The sequence below is a fragment of the Channa argus genome, chromosome 14 (assembly GCF_033026475.1).
Source record: "Channa argus isolate prfri chromosome 14, Channa argus male v1.0, whole genome shotgun sequence".
NCBI lineage: Eukaryota > Metazoa > Chordata > Actinopteri > Anabantiformes > Channidae > Channa > Channa argus.
The window spans coordinates 15,139,697-15,156,396 of record NC_090210.1 but is presented as its reverse complement, the minus strand read 5'-3'; the positions used below and the strand labels follow the sequence as shown (position 1 = coordinate 15,156,396).

The 16,700-nt window shown below is 38.8% G+C and overlaps 1 protein-coding gene across 5 annotated transcripts in view; it reads left to right on the top strand.

Annotated features, from left to right (window-relative positions):
- The window catches only part of cdh6 (cadherin 6), an 80,843-nt gene that overhangs the window by 25,309 nt on the left and 38,834 nt on the right, over nucleotides 1-16,700 (top strand). For all 5 annotated transcript variants that reach the window (XM_067474908.1, XM_067474909.1, XM_067474911.1 and 2 more), the window contains exon 2: nucleotides 3,725-4,053. In XM_067474908.1, the coding sequence (XP_067331009.1) occupies nucleotides 3,850-4,053 (204 nt within the window). In that variant the 5' untranslated portion in view covers nucleotides 3,725-3,849. The remainder of the gene's footprint in view (nucleotides 1-3,724; nucleotides 4,054-16,700) is intronic.

Below are 16,700 nucleotides of genomic sequence, written 5' to 3'. Positions count from 1 at the left end.
CGCTTTCATTCTTCTTCCTGTTAGCAACTGTTCAAAGTTACCATCACGTTTTGCAGTGTGCAGGTGTGGAATTTACCCAGTATCCATCTGTACGTGTGTGGATGTATTGATCAGAGGGCAATATTTGACAAAAGTGTGAAGGATTACCTGAAACACTACTACTAGTAGTAGTTCCACCGATTAGATTAAAAGTTTTAACTATCTTTTAAGCTCATAATTAAAACTGTTTTGTGGTCTTTTACAATGGTGAGCAGATGACATTTTTTAAATTCTTTTTTAAGACATCAAATTTAGACGTAGAAAAAAAAAACTGAATGTCAAGGCTTCCCTTTCAGACACTTTGGATTCAGGCATCTGTTGTTTGGCTGCTGAAAATGTAATACATAAATAACCAAGATACTGGCAAGAGGGGGGCTGTTTGTTGGTGAGCCCTCCACTGATAAACAAGGACAAGCGAATCAAAAATTACCTGCAGATGTGAGGGATAATCTGCTGTGATTTTGGTGCTGGCTTCTTGAGGACTTGAGCGTAAGACTGTGTGCTTTAAGAGCACTTTAGTGACTTTACACACACTCAAACACACACTATGCACGCTCAAATGAGTTGGGGAAAATCCCTTTGAACCGGAAAACTTGAGGGCTCCAGATTTTTACACCGCACAATAATTGAGCAGTGAGGCTCATTAAAATCCAAGTGAAGCCAGAATCAATCAGTCTCCTGCACGTTCTTCACCTGACTCAATTAAAGCCTTTTCATAAAGCACCAACTTAATGGGGCTAATGCAGCACAGGCACAGTGCAAGACAAGGAGAGATTCATCAGTTTAGAGCATAAAGAAGAGCAATGACTTACTTAAAAAACATGAAGTAGATGAAATATGTTTGGAATATTGCAATTAATGTCAGTATTTAATGTAAGAGATGAGAGTAAGTGATTGGAAAAAGGTGGTTTCAGTGCTTTGACCATGCTGATGACTGTCTCACCACAGTCATGTCGTGATGGCTGATTGCTAACCACTGTTGCATGTCAGGGCTGCACCCTAGTGCTGAAAATGTGAACTGATGTGGTTTATTATTCAAGTCAAACACTCCATGGCCAGTGCACAAAAATTACAGTTGGCTGATTAGTGAGTTGTTTTAATCATTTATTTCATGATCATCTATATATTTCCCTTGGTAAACAACCTCAAAGCTGCTCTTCCTCACTCTGTCTTGTCCAAAAGTCTTAATGGATCTTAAAAATGTGACATTGATCTGGTTAGAACAAGGTGTTGCCATGCGGTGGCGTCACAATGAAATGGATTATATTTGTATGTAAAGTAGTTCAGATAAAACGGAACATTATTTTTTGCTTGTTGCAGCATAACACCAACAGAGCTCTGTGTGGGAAGATAAAAGCACATTTCCTTTCAGTGCAGTAATTGCTGTGTAAGCGCTCCTTCCAGATCCTTCAACGTGAATGTGTATGGATTTATTGATCCAGTGCACTTTTTAAGTGTACAAAGGCAGTATTCGGGTGCGCTTTTCAGATGCTACAACCACTAAGTTAGTGGACTATCTGATTTTTGAGGGAAATGTTTATTTAAAGCCAAGACAAGTTTGTCTCCCTGAAATGATGCACAAGAGGGTTGAACATTCAGTGTGTGTAGTGATGGATCTTCACACTGACCAAAACCACTGCTGTGAGGCAGTTTTATAGTCCTGCAGACCTACAGACCTGAAAACACATGTTCCCCACACTCTTAAGATGACAGGATATTTCCTGTGAATAGATGGTTAATATGTAAAGGCAATTCTTAAGGAAAACTCTGTTCTCTTGGTGTTACATTTCCATCCATCTCTGACATAAATAAGAGTTGAAAATGAAAGAGAGAAATGTTCTATGCATGAACAGTGTGGATTGTCATGAAAAATTGGGATTTAACAGTTAAACCTAAATTGAATCCAAACTAAATGTAATTTACCAATTAATTTAATAATGTGTAATAAACTCTGCTATCTGCTTTTTATTAAGTAACATTTCTAAAGGGGAAATGCAAACTGGGGAACCCATTGTCAGTAGTCTCCACAGAGTGTACTCTGCCATTCGCCCAAATGATCAGCGCTAACTGGATAAGCGATTAAGAAATTAGATAGATGGCTGGAGAATCTTCACCAGCAGAATTTCGTGTATCTATAGCTCATTTCAGAAAGTAACAAATAGAAATAATGAAGTCCATTTAAATGATTTTATCTTATAGTTACCAATATGGTTATGGAGCTTTATCACAAAGCAGAACAAATTAGAAAGTATAACATTTCCTAAAAGATAACTTAACACAAAACAAAAGAACACGAAGGGCTCCTGATTTGTTAGCTTTGGTTCCATCCAGTCAAAAGCTACGTGCTGTGTTCTCTTATTTTTTGTTGTATTGTATGAAATATAGTTTTGTACCTGTGGCCTGCCATACTAGCCATACTAACTTTTGTAGTTTTACTTGTGTAAAACCAGCCATACTTAAGAGGTTCAAAGCTTGTTCACGCATTATTTTTCAACGCATTATTTTTCAACATATTTTCACGTTCAGTCCTAAAAACAAGGTGTTCTTTATTATCAACACATTAAATATCAGTGAAAGTACATTCACTCTTGAATAATTCATTCTTCTCTTTGTATAAACACACATCTTGATAAAAGACCTTTTCAAGCCTTAGCCTTGCCACTTAGCTTTCATATTTCTTAACCCTGTCAGCATCTTCTCACTGGTTTCACTGATTCTCTGCATCTCTTTTTTTATCACAGCCTCTCTGTGGCCTTTTCAATGGATTTCTGCATTTGTTTTGTTAATGTGAAATGATTCTGACTCTATTGCTTTGGTAAACGTCTTTCTCAGTGTGTTAGTAATGACTGTACAGCTAGGCAGTGGGAGGTTTGAGTGCATTTCGGTGTCATCCTCTTTATGCCAGGCAAAAATAAATCTTTGTTTACGGAGAGACTACCAGTGGATGGGAATACTCACATTGTCAGGGAAATAAAGAACAACTCAGCTCTGTGAATGACTAAAAATTGTTTGGTTGCTTTAAGAGAACTCTTTCTGGAACTGGATTTCTTTTTGAATTTAGTTCCTCTGAGGTGCTTAGGCTGTCTGATTTATTGTAACGTTTGGAGAAATCTGTTTAAAATATACATCATGAAGCCTACAGTATATCATTTGCCCCCGAAGTGCTAATGCACACAGAGGGGGACTAAATCATACTTTGCTATTCATTATGCTGTTCAACATCCAGTTCATTTGCTGAATACAAAGCTGTTAAACTATGCTAGTCAGAAAATAGCAGCTCTTTGTTCCCAGTCTCCTTCATATGCATGATGGAAATTGCCGCATTTCATTTATCTGACGTAAGTTGCACCTAAATGATAAAAAAGTACCTTATAGCTGGTGCCCCTATTTGATGTTACAAATCCTCTCAAAATGCATGAGTAGAACAGGGTCAGTAAACCCCGTGAGCTGCAACAGTAAATGGTGATGAAGAAGCACTGTGTTTGTGTAGTGTTTCTATTTATCATAGTTTGATTTCCATACAACTCTAAATGAATAGGATTGAAATTCTGCACTCCTACATATAACAGTTCAGGTGCCAAGAAATAAACTGCCCTCACAATGTGATCTTATTAAATCTGGACCTCAGTTCTGTGATGTTTAGTCCAGCCATTTACTTATCTGTGCTTATTTACATCTCTTTCAGCTCTTTTCTCCAGTCAGTCGAAACCTGAACGACTATGACTGATAGGCTCATCTCCCAAGTCAAAGTGATCCAGCTGGGAAGATAGAACATTTGTGACCTCTACCTTCTGCACCTTCTCCTGGAAAATGAGGACTATCCTACTGGGTGTCGTATGGCTCAGTCTGGGGCTGTGCTTGGATGCACTGTCTTTGAGTGCACAGAAGACAGAGAGTGTAGAAGCAGCAATGAGGGGAAAGAAGCTGCTCAAAAGAGTGAGGCGAGGCTGGATGTGGAACCAGTTTTTCCTGCAGGAGGAGTACACAGGCAGTGACTACCAGTACATTGGCAAGGTAAATGTGAATGTTGACATAGTCCAACATGGCATAAAATGAATCTCCCTTCATTAGTCGGACTCATCAGTCATGTTTGTTCTTCTTTCTTAAATTGCTGACATTAATATGAATTTGTAGTAAGGTTAATCATGACTTGTTCCTGCAAGCTCAATGAATTACAAATGCAGTTGATTGTTATATAAAAATGACATGGAACAAGAATAGAAAGTAAGTTAGTTTAATATACTCAGAAGTTTTGATGATACAAACATACCTGGTCAAATAGGATCAGATTTTATTGGGGAAATCAGGTCATTTCAATATGTACAATGAAAAGTAGATGCACTTGAATGCAAAACTTTGCACCCCCTTACTTTGACATAAAATAAAAATGGTTTTACCCTTTTTTTTCCTTTAAGCAATGAGGCGAACCAGTCTGTATAGTATAGTCTGTATAGTTATTAGGATTAGTTGAGTTTTGTTGAGAGCAGTGATGCAGGATGTAGAGGCTGACGGCAGCAGCTACAAAAGACGTGCGGTAGCACCACTTCACACGCCGCAGGTTGAGCCGTGTTTCTCTAAAGCTCCTCAGGATTCAAAGATACTGCATTGGGGCTCGAGATGCTTCTGTCTCACTACCCTTTTCTGGCCAGATCAAATATTATAAGACAGCAGATGTTTGAGCTCCAATGAAACAAATGCCAACATCAAGGAACAGTAAAGAGAAATTATCATACTACAATTTTGTTGAATTTGTTATATGTCCCTAACTAATTCATCCCTTTAGCTCATATTACATAAAGTAAATTTAGCATTCCGACATTATTTTCAGTTAAGCTATCGCCCAACCCTATGACCAACCTAATGTTCTACCCAACACAAGAAGCTGTCATGGCTTTAAGTTCGTTGTTAAAGTTATTTCCAACTGTTTTTTCTTTTAAATATATAATCCTCAGCTTGACAAACTCAAACCACCGTTGACAATGTCTGTATACTATACTGTATATTAGCAACTGTTGGGTGCCACATTAGCCTAATTTACTTAAAACTAGCACTATAGAGAGAACTCTTGAGAATAGCTGAAGTGAAATAAATTTGCTGGACAAAAAAAGCCCCTGTCAGCGTAATGCAACAGCATCACAAACTACATGTTCCAAAATAATAAAACATTTGGGTATGTCAGGTGCGTGTAATGTTTAGCCTGTTCTGCACACAGGTGATCCATAATCTAAAGGCACTGCCACCCGATTCCAAGAACCACAGATACAGACACTATAATATTCTCTAAAAACAAAAACTACCACCAAAGTCATTAACCAAGCAAAGACATAAAAATTGCACATCGGTTTTGACTTTCCATCTCCATCACAGTATGCTGAATAAATTGTCTGGCAGACACTGTGGAACATGTATTTTAGGTGACTTTGGATGTGCATCAGACTTCTGTAGCTGCTGTGGAGCAGCGAAAGCACCGCTGCTGAACCTCTGTTTCCTCAGAGTGTCACACTGAAAAGCTTTCACAACACAAATAATGGCATCTCTAAAATTGTTACAATGTGATATATTCCCTCATACAAACTGCAAAGGCTTGTGTTGATGTTGTCGCCCAGCTACTGTGCAATACACATTCACAGCAGAGAGCCAGGGAGGCTGACAGGAAGAAATGGCAGGATAGGCACAACGACAGAATGTGCTAAGGCAAGTGAATCTATGAGGAAGGTGTGGTGTTTTCTCACCTCACATACTGAGACATGTCTATACATCCGTGTATATACTAATGACTCCTTGATGTATGAATGTCAACATCATCCTCTTGACATGTCCTATTTACACCTTTTTCTTAATAATCATCAAATATCATTTAACAGGCTTATTTCACCACAAAATATGTACAAAGTATATTTTTCATGAAGGGCAAATGTTCAGCACATATAACAATTCCATCATCCTACATTCCCCCTTGTGGGAGTTTGTAACCTTTTAGTGTTCATAGAGATTATCAGCCCATAAACTGAAACTTTCCAGAAACCACCACATTTAATATTTTCTCAAGTTTACATGAACTTGATACAGTGAGAATTGAAGGCTGTTGCTTGGCGCCCACTATGTGGCCAGTGGCCAATACATTTGGACTACAGGATTGCAGTTTGTTAAGCATTTTGCAGCCGTCCTTTTAATAGTGTGACATCATATCAGCAATCAACACCCCTTTCAGTGATCCCTGAATTTAATTAGCATTTTATCACTTTCTGAGTAGAGTTACTGGAACTTGTCTCCATGTGCACAAGCTCTTTTTGACCACAGAAATTAATGACCCATAACCTGAACTTGTAGGGCAAAGGTGTACAGTTCTGGTTTGCTCTTTGACAGTGTTTTTTCCCATAGCACTCTTGTGTCAGGGAGGGTTTACACAAAGAGGGGGGAGTGACTCTCACAGACTAACACAGACCAAGGAGCAATTGATCAAACACCTGTTGTACAGACTGAACGCTACTGTATTTTAACAAAAAAGATGTCTTTGTGGTTGAAGACATTGCTCTAGCCATGGTCACTCCAATGAAGCCCGATTTCAACCCTGAGTTTAACATGTATGTATGGTTACTGAGCCTCCAGCATTGACATTGTGTGGTGAAGTAATTGGTTATAGTGGCCAAACCGCAATACTTCTGTGTTGATCATTTGAAACAGACAGGGCTGAAAAGCAATTTTCTCATAGAGAATTATTACAAAAGGAGTGACTACAAAGGTATGAATATATATTTCTTAGGGCCACGATACCTCTACATTCGTTTTTTGTGTTATGAGAATTGGATCTATTTAGTCCAATATCACTTAGAAAGTCTTTTTTATCTTATCTGTACACATGTGAGCAGGTAGCCCATACGCTAGAATAGTGAAGGAACCTGGACTATAGGCCCCATTACCTGGTTAATTTTTAGTGCTGAAATCCAGAAGGTGGAATTTTTTTTTCAGTGTTGCACAGGCACCACTGAGCTACTTTCAGAGTGAATGAGTGAATGAGAACCATGTTTTAATCTGTATCTATTTATCCTAATGCATCCATGGTTAGAGCTGTGTATTGGGAAGAATCTGGGGATACATACATCAGGGTAACTGATTCCATATATGTGTGATTTATTGCAATATCTAAGGCTTGGTGATATATTGCAGTTTTTAAAGATGGAATTTTTGTATAACTGTCATAGTATAAAGAACACACCACCATATACATAAAATCTAGGTAAAAAGAAATGTATGCAAACATCCATTTAGACATCAAGGGTTTAAGAACAACTTTGCCACAAACTTTTGCGTTTAAATATTTAGCTAGAAAGTGATATTGAATCGATAAAGTATCACAAAACATAATATATGCATATTCAAGTACATCTATATTTTTTCACAACTCTTATGTTTACAGGTTGTGCTAATACTTGCGAGACATTTAAGCGATTCCAGGTAACATCTCCTTGGGCATGTCGGCAACTTCCTACAGAGGAAAAGACTTAAGAAAGCTTAGAACAAAAGTAAAAACAGTCACAGTTAAAGCCCAAAACTGTTAATGATTTGTTAAGTTGTAGGAGTGGAAAAGGGCTTTAAAGTAAAGGCATGTGTTCTTCAGAAGGCTAAAAGGGCTACAGGAGAAACATAAAAAATTCAGATGCTTCCAAGGGTTCTCACTGGTTCAGCACCTCAATAAGGCGTTTTATGTTGGCATTTCATTTTATTTCTCACCCATCTTACAACACACAAGTGGGTTATACACTATTATAAGAAAAAGTAATTTATGTATATGTCATTCACAACTGATTGAAAACACTGCTGCCATTTGGCTTGTTCTGCCAAATGGAATGTCTAGACTAGCTTCTTTCTCAGTGACAGCTTTTGCTTGGTGGGTTATAATTATGTGTGTTCTGCTTTGCTTAATGTGGAGCTTCTGAGGTAGTGACATGATGGTAATTAATGACTAGTATGAATGAATGACATGAGTGAACACAAAGTGGCTCATGCAAATTACATGAAGGAAAAAACATTTTTACAAAACCAATCGCATTCAAAATGCACAGAGCTGAGAAGATTTTCATTCAGTGATTCATAAGTAAGCTAAACACGAAACATGCTCTTTGGTGATTTAATATTTTACTTATCTTGTACAGAAATATAACTGTTGGGTAGGGATTTTCTTTCTAACTGACTGCTGTGTTTTATCTAGAAGTAGATTCCCACTCATAGTCCTATTAGCCAAGTTAGCACGATAGTTAGAGCTGTTACTGTTTGATCAGTAGCCAGATGCCGGGAGGTATTGTGCAGCTCTGTATGAAGCCTGCTGTCTGACAGCACCAAAACAAAGTAAGCTTTGAAACAAACAGGAGTTTGCTACGATTTAGGTAAACACTGAGAAAAGCAAGAGAGAGTCAGCAGACATTTTCTCTCTGTCGGGGTGCTGCCGTAACTGCAAGGGATCTGGGGGGGGCTGATCCAGATGTGTGTCAGTGACAACAACATGTTTAAGAAACCGATTAGCAGGGACAGGAAAGCAGAGGCGATGAACCATTAAGCAAACATTGATACCTTTTTTTAACAGTTGTCAAAGACAACCGTTAGCTCAATTGCAACTTTCTCAAGTGGGGTTACAGTAGCTGGGTTTTCAATAAACTTAGACATAGCAATAGACAGAAAAGGGATTTTTTATTAGGGTACCTAATAAATGTGGTGGCATTGTCAGCATGATTATGATGAAAAACTTTAAGAGCCAGGGATACATATGTATGGTAGTGGAGACACTGATCTAGGACACATAAGGACTGCAGAAAGCCTTTTCCGCTCTGAAAATGTGCTGTGGTGAAATGTCCGCAGGCTTCGTCAGCTTGTGTTAGGTGAAAGCACGGAGGTGTTGCAGGCCTGCAGACTGACAGATCAAATCAGACTGAACACTGCTGGAGAGAAAAGGCAGCAAGGATCAAAAGGAGAGAGGCAGAAGGAAAGGGAAAGAAAGGCAGGGGGGTGGGAGAAAGGGAAGGAAAGGGGGGAGAAAAGGAAATGAGGAAAGAAGGGAAAAACCAGGGGAAATGTAGGTTTTGCAAAGTGAAAAATATTCACAGAAAAGGTGTTGTGGGGAAAAAATACCTTGAGAAGATGAAGACAGGAAGAGAAAGAACAATAAAGACACAAAACAACAACAACTTATCTATAGGAAGACAAAGAGGTCAGAAAGTAAAAGTAAACTGAGAAGTGAAAAGGTGAAATTCTGCATGTCGATTCAAGAAGGGAAAGTGATGGCTGATAATTTCCATTTTAGCATTTAGTACCTTTTCTTTACTGCTGGACACTTGCCTTGAAGCATAATATTTGATACAGTAAATGGCGATGTTATTTGATGTTTCAGTCAATAATAAATAAAATAGGCCTGACCTGATGTTCCATAACATGACCTGATGTGTATAATATATCAACATAAGTCAAACTGCTTGGAGTGAGCAATAAGTACTGTATAAATATACATGTTACATCACAATTTCAGTATGTCATTACATACTGTCGATAATGTATAGGTGATAGTCATAGTCTGTAGTTATGAATAATTTATATCACCGCACAGTACATAGAATTATGCTACACAGCTATATGCCATAATGAAAATGGATTTATACAAAGGCACAAACCCCCAAGTGTATTATAGTGTAATTGTAGGTTAGTGTTTATTAAGATTAGAATATCTTGTCAATGACTAATGTCATAAATGTTTGACAGGACAGTCCCAAGTCAATGTATAACTTCTTTCTAAGGCTTTGAGCTGTGACGCAATGTCTTCGTTAGCACATGAAGTTTGCACAAATGGAGTCAAACAGATTAATATAGTATGTTGACAGACAAGAATTAGAGAGGAATAAAGTTTGTTTACTTGTGTACTGTATACGGTAACACTGGTGTCCCAGCAGTAACCAGTTAAGGACAGACCCGTGCCATAAGGTTTCTGGGTTGTTCCTGAACATCTGAACTAATGTCCTCTCAGCTGAGTGAAACAATTTGGGTCTTCTTCCAGACATTCCACTTCCCAATAAGATGTGATTATGTACAGTAGTTCTTCAGTAGTTGATCTTGTAATCTGCAGTGGTTTGGAAATGGCTTAGAGACATTTCTGACCTGTTCAAATTTACCATCCTCTATCGCAGATTTGCTCTAAGGTCTTCGGACTTTCCCATTGTACTGTTTGTTGTTTAGTCCAGTGAGTGCTGTTAAACAAACGCCTTTTTAAGCCACCAGCTCTGAATCATGATCACAAACAGGAATTTAGCCCTCAGGCTTGGCCATTTCTAAGACCTTTTTGAACCTTCAGTCGGCACTGAATTAATAATCTGTGTGTTGAAGTTAAAAAGCCCCAAATATATCAAAACCTGAGCACCAAATTTATGATGAGTTTATGTAAACTGTTCACAAAACATGTGAAATGTACAATGTGGAATGATTTTTGCAAGATTTTATTGACTTTCTGATTTTAAAAAAAGTTTTCAATATACATATCTTCCACTTCTGGGTGAGCCAGAGCTTTGGCTGTATACACAGTACAATGTGACCTGCTTTATATTTTAAGTTGAGAGGAAGGCTTGGCAATGCCAAACCGTCAGCTTCAGGAATAAAGTCTGAGTGGTAGAACCGTTACTGTGCTCCTGCTTTATTGTTGCACGTACACCTCCTACCAGTTGCTCAAGTTTACAAAAAGCATGTTTGTTCTTACAGCATCCAAGTGGTACAGTATCCTGCTTTGTCGTGTCGGAGTTTTCTGGTAGCACTCAATACAATAGAATTTCAGATGCTCTGCTAACAATGCTAAAAGAAAGCCTGCAACTGCAATGTCTCCGTTCTAAAGCTATTTCTCCGATAAATCCACAAAACACACTGCAGAAGTTTTAAGAGGGACCACAATGTTGGAAGGAAGATATATTTTCAGATTGTCACCATATGTCTTATGCACACTAGTGTTTTTAGTATATTCTCCCTATGTGTTTTGCCTTTGTAAAAATGCTGGGAATTCCAATGCTGGGTGTATCCTGAATATTCCACCTCAAATATTCCTATTCCTCCCCTGTATCCAAATTCCCAGTAGAAGACAGGGCACCCTGCTGGCCTGCTTATTGTTGTTTGGGTGGTGATCAGATGGAGAACATAAACCAAGTAGAGTGGTAGCTGCACTGCAACACAGCCAGACAATAAACTGTGTTGATCTTTAGCCGCTGAAACTGATTTGAACTGACCTAAAATTTGATGGATTTGGAGGTGACGTGCCCGCACCCACACACACACACACCTGAACATTGTACTGATGTAGAAGATTGCTACTAGAAGTTTCATGTGTTGAAAGACAGCGAGCAGTGAAATATTTTTTTGTCGTTCAGCAGATTGTGAATTGATACATATACATAGCCATTACTTTGAAGCGATAGAACACTAAGAAATTAATAAAAATAAAGGAACGTAAGATCAGTGACATTACTACCTTTGTCCTTACTTCTAAAGCTGGTAGTGTTGGACTGTGATGCACTTTTCACTAGACGCTCACCCTTCCTTTGTGCTGCAATTATCACTGCATCTGCTTAACAATCTGTTCACCAATACCTTTGGCTCACAGGTTCAGGGAAAAAATGGCAACTGATTTATCCAACATTGTCCCTTGGAGAGGTGGAAAGGGAAAACCTGGGCAGGAGAGTAGCAGCTTAAAAAATATACTATGTTAAGTATAGTGGCTCAAACAGTTTTCATGGCACAGATTATTTACTATTTTAGAATCAAAAACACATGCAGGGACCACACAGCCACAGCATCTGGTACTGTTGCTGTGTGCCCTTTGTGACATAGTTCCTGCTGCTCATACACCAGAACCAGGCAGATGATGTGTGACCCATCCCTCCACACTGCTAATTTGCAATGTTTTCTTGTGTGTGTGTATGTATGTGTGTGTTTGTGTGTGTGTGTGTGTGTGTGTGTGTGCCTTTGTGCATGTGTGTGGTTAAGTGGGGGGTTATCAGCAGTGAGCCAGGAAGACCCCGAGGAGGAAAACAAATGCTTTTTGCTGTCTTTGAAAAGTGGTGCAAGTGTAGGATAGTCTAATTATTCCCTAAGTCTCATCAGAGTTGTGCAAAAAAATCTGTTTAAAGTTGTTTGGTTGTCCCCAGAATCATCCATCATCCACCAACAGCATGTCCAGCCTAACGAGAGCCTGAAGCTTTATTAAAATCATTATTCTCCACCAGAGGAATCATCCTAATTCAGTTTAGTGCAGCATTCCAGTATGTGTTTCTTAGATGCAGTTATATGACTGCATTTATAATATAATGCTTCATTGGAAGAGGACATTTGTGTAATTCATTTGCCAATCATCCATCTTCATTTAAATGGGATCTACACATCACAATCACCAGGGTTTTCTGAGCTTAAGCTTGAAGACCACAAATCACAATACACTTACATGGCAGTTAAGTGCAGTGCTTCAGTGCTTTAAACATCCCAGAGACTAAATTTAGGGACATTTAACCGTTGTTGTTTTTTTCCGTCTTTGGCAAAAAACAATGTAAATCTCTGGAGTACTCTCTTAGTGATAGAAATGCCTGTGGAGTCAGGAAGGTCGACAGTGTTTAAACACCAGTGCACCAAGCACCAATAAAGACGTTTTAAGACAAGATACCAGCTAGTCGCAAATTAAAACAAGACTTTGGCTGAACAGCAGTGTTTTACATTCATGTAAAGTACCAAGAGAGATAAACACATTACACGGATGTATTTATTTATTGTGATGATCCATCCCCGTACTCGTGCAGGGCAAAAGTATGTAAACCCATGCCTTCAGTAAATTCAGTAAATGACCATTTACAGCAAAAACATCAACTAAACATGTTTCCTAATTGTCCTGCAGTCCTGCACATCAGCTTGGTGGGATTTTAGTCCATTCCTCTTTACAGAACAGCTTCAACTGTTGGCTTCCTGCAAAGCTGGCTTCCTCCATGAACTGCCTACTTCAGGTCCTTCCACAGAGGAGCTACACTTTAGGACACAGACCAAGACTTCAATTTGTCATTCCAAAATATTACATTTATTCTTTAATCATTCTTGGGTAGAAAACCTCTTGTGTTTACAGTTGTTGTCTTTCTTAATAATCCACTGTTGGAAGATTGTTCTCTGGACAGATGAAGCAAAATAGGACTGATTGGCTTTATGGGGGCAGTGTTATATTTGGTCATGACAAAACAGGGTGGGAGCAGTATCACGGTTTAGACCTGCTTTGCTGCTTCTGGCCCAAGACCACTCACCATTATTGATGGAACTATGAATCCTGAGTTGTACAAAAGAATGTACGGCCCAATGTCAAGTTGTTCAGTTCATGTGACTGTGGTCCTATTAACTGAAATACTTGATTCTTCTTTTCCCTTCAAATGCATTGATAATGCTTGAGGTTCACACACTTTTGCCAAACATGTTTTTTATGTCTTATTTGTTTAATTTTTGTATTCTGATGATGTTTTAGCTCGTTTATGCAGACAAAGAGAAGAACCTCAATGGTTTACAGAGTCTAAAGCATCTCTGTATATCAGTGTTTTCTAAGAGCAGACAAAAAATACATTGCTTGAAGCATTATTTCTGTATGTCAGCTCTAAATTGTCCAGCTCATCAATGCTTGTCTCTAATTTTGTTAGCATTTTGGAGTTGTTTTTTAATTTTTGCTTTGTCTTTAGCTGATGACCTTGTCTTAAATACACCTATACTGGCTCTGTCATTTCACAATGAGTCCAAGACCAAACCTATTTATATCGCTGGAAAAATCTGAAACTCGAATATCTTTTCATAGGCCAGGACTCCAGCTATGTGGAGTGTATGCCAAGGTGTATTGAAGTGTTTGGTGGTCCAGTATCTCAAAGTCTAAAAGGATCCTTTTATTTGTTGGGCATTAACCAATTGAAATCAATCTCAGCTTAAGCAGAAGGACAGGGAAGCAGAGAACCAAATAGTCAAAATCAATAACTGTAAAGGTGAGCAAGGACAAAACTTTACCTGTGTTTGGACAGATCAAACGTTAAGTATACGGAACATGAAGTCCTCCTGTAAATAGCAGAATTTAGCAAAATTTCTAAGGGTGTTTTGCATTGGAATCAATCAATAGCTTAAGCAGACCTCACACTTAGCTTTTTTTTTATTCAGGGGAACAGCACGTCTGTGAGGACAAAGATATAAAGTTGAAAGGAGAATCCACTCATTGTCAACCCAGCAAAACTCTAACTAGCCAAGTCTGCAGATTTAGATTTTTTGAAGAGGAAGAAGAGGCTGTGAGTCAGCAGTCCTGTTTTTCATGGAGGTTCATTGGTATGGGCAGGAAAGAGAGTTTTGAAGGCCAGAAAGCTCCGAAGCTCACCCAGTCACGGAGGTTATGGCGAATAGCTCACGCTATGGGTGGAAAAAGGGCTCAATTATTTCTCTTTTTTAATAAACTCTCACATAATGATCTGCACACTGCTTAACAAGAAAAGTCACTAAATGAATAAAATATGAGCGTTCTGTTTTTTCTGCGTTCATGGATAATGAGTTATCTATAGTTGGTTTTGTGTATGAGTAATATTAATCTACATGAAGGATGTAGGGATAATGGATTTGCCAACTATCTATATATAGATACTGTAAATGAGATCTGGTAGAACTGAGGGAAGTCCTATGGTACCTTGTGTTCCTTCAGAAGTGAAACCCTTACTGTCATAATTAGCTCTGTTCTGATTGTAACTGTTAGGACTGGGACACATGAGATACAAGAACTAGAGGTGACAAAGGCCAACTGTTGTTTCACCTCACATCGCCGTTGTTTAGACCAAAAAGTGGCACTTGAACACATTTCAAAAACTACAGCCATCTGCCAGGGAGCACAAAGATCCAGGACTGCAGGTACACACCTCGAACAAAGTAGTGTCAGCTTAACATTTTCACACCACTCCGGCTCACCGGGGTTTATTGCTACTTCTAATCAGTGTTATGTCCAAAACAAAGTTGTAAATGGCCCTTCAGGCCATGTCAGCCCTTGGTCTCTTCTCCTGCACTTATTTACTAAGCTGAACAGACAATCAGAATGGTCCACTGCTGGGATGCTACCAATTCAACATGCTCAATCATCAGCAAAGCTGCGCAGGGCTGGACTAGTGTTGACAGTGCAGGACAAACATCAAAAACCAGACGCTCACCAATGACCCAACACTGGCCAAACATCTGCTTGGCCTTAAGCATTCCAACATAATAAAACCAGCAGGCCAGCAGGTGATGTCTCTTTTAAGTTGAATTCATTTTTATTTGACTTTGCACACGTTTAAGATTTCTGAATTTATGTTTGTTGTTTAACTCAGTCTAGATTTGCCAGTTTTACACTGGTGATAGCTGACACGTAGCACCCACTCCAATTCCTCCATTATCAAATAAGTTAGTCTTTGGAAACCTCACTATAAAATGCAGCATGAACAGTTTTTATCACATCATGTTGGTGATGCAGTGACACGTCTGTCTATATTGGTAATTATAATTTAAGCACTCTGGTTGTCACTTGGGCCAGACTCATTACAAAGAAGATGGAGCATGCAGCCATTGCCCCATTTTTAGATGGAGAACTGAGAGAAGGCAGGAATTCTGAGAGCGTTTATTACCACAGACAACTTTTAATTGATCTAAGATTTTTTTATTAGACTGTGAAATGTTTGTTTTAAACATGTCAGTATCCAACAAGCCTGCTGATTTGTGGGAGAAACTATAGACTAATTAATCAAAGTGACATGTTTGATCTGCATGTTAACACAACTGTGTGGAGACAACTGTACCAAAACCTGGCACAGTTGGGCTGGTGTCACTACTCCCTTACAGAAAAATACCACTTAACCAGTTTGCTACAGCACAATCCACCCTCCGCTATAAAAATGAAGCTCCAAGAATCAGTCCAGATTAAGGACTGTCTATAGGAGACCAGTGCAAATAATTATATCCATTTTCTAACAGATAGAAAACACTGTATAAAGCCAGTTTGGATCTGATGTTTTATAAGATAAAAATTGTAGACCTTTACATACAGTAAATCTATCCAGAACCAGAGTTCATAAGTGGTTCACACATTCCACAGGTAGTGCGAAAGCTAAAATGTCTCTCTCACACACATGCAATCAAAGGCTTCACCCTAACACCTGGCCTGCAGGAATAAACAGGGATGAAGGGATGAAAGGTGAACAGCAATCCACTTGAGGTTGAGAGATACGAGGCGAGAGAGGACTAGCCAGGCTGTTGCTCCAGGTATCAGAGTAAAAGCAGCATATCTCACAGCACATCTGATAGATGTTTACTCCTTCAGGCACAACACAAAATCTTGCTTTCTTCTTTTTCAACTGGAGCTTTGGCCTTTAGAAGTTTCTTCTTTTGTGTGTCCATCTGGAGATAACTTTTGGACTCTTGCCTTTTTGTCTTTGCTCGTCTGAGCTTCATTGTATCTGTTCATATCATCCTCACAACCACCACCATCATCATCATCATCATCATCATCAAGCATTTGTCTGTCCATCCATGAATGTATAATCATCCAAACCGAACCACCTGACCAATTTCCAAATGACAACCATCTGCACATGTGATCTTGGTTAAGATCTTGGTTAAGTAATTAC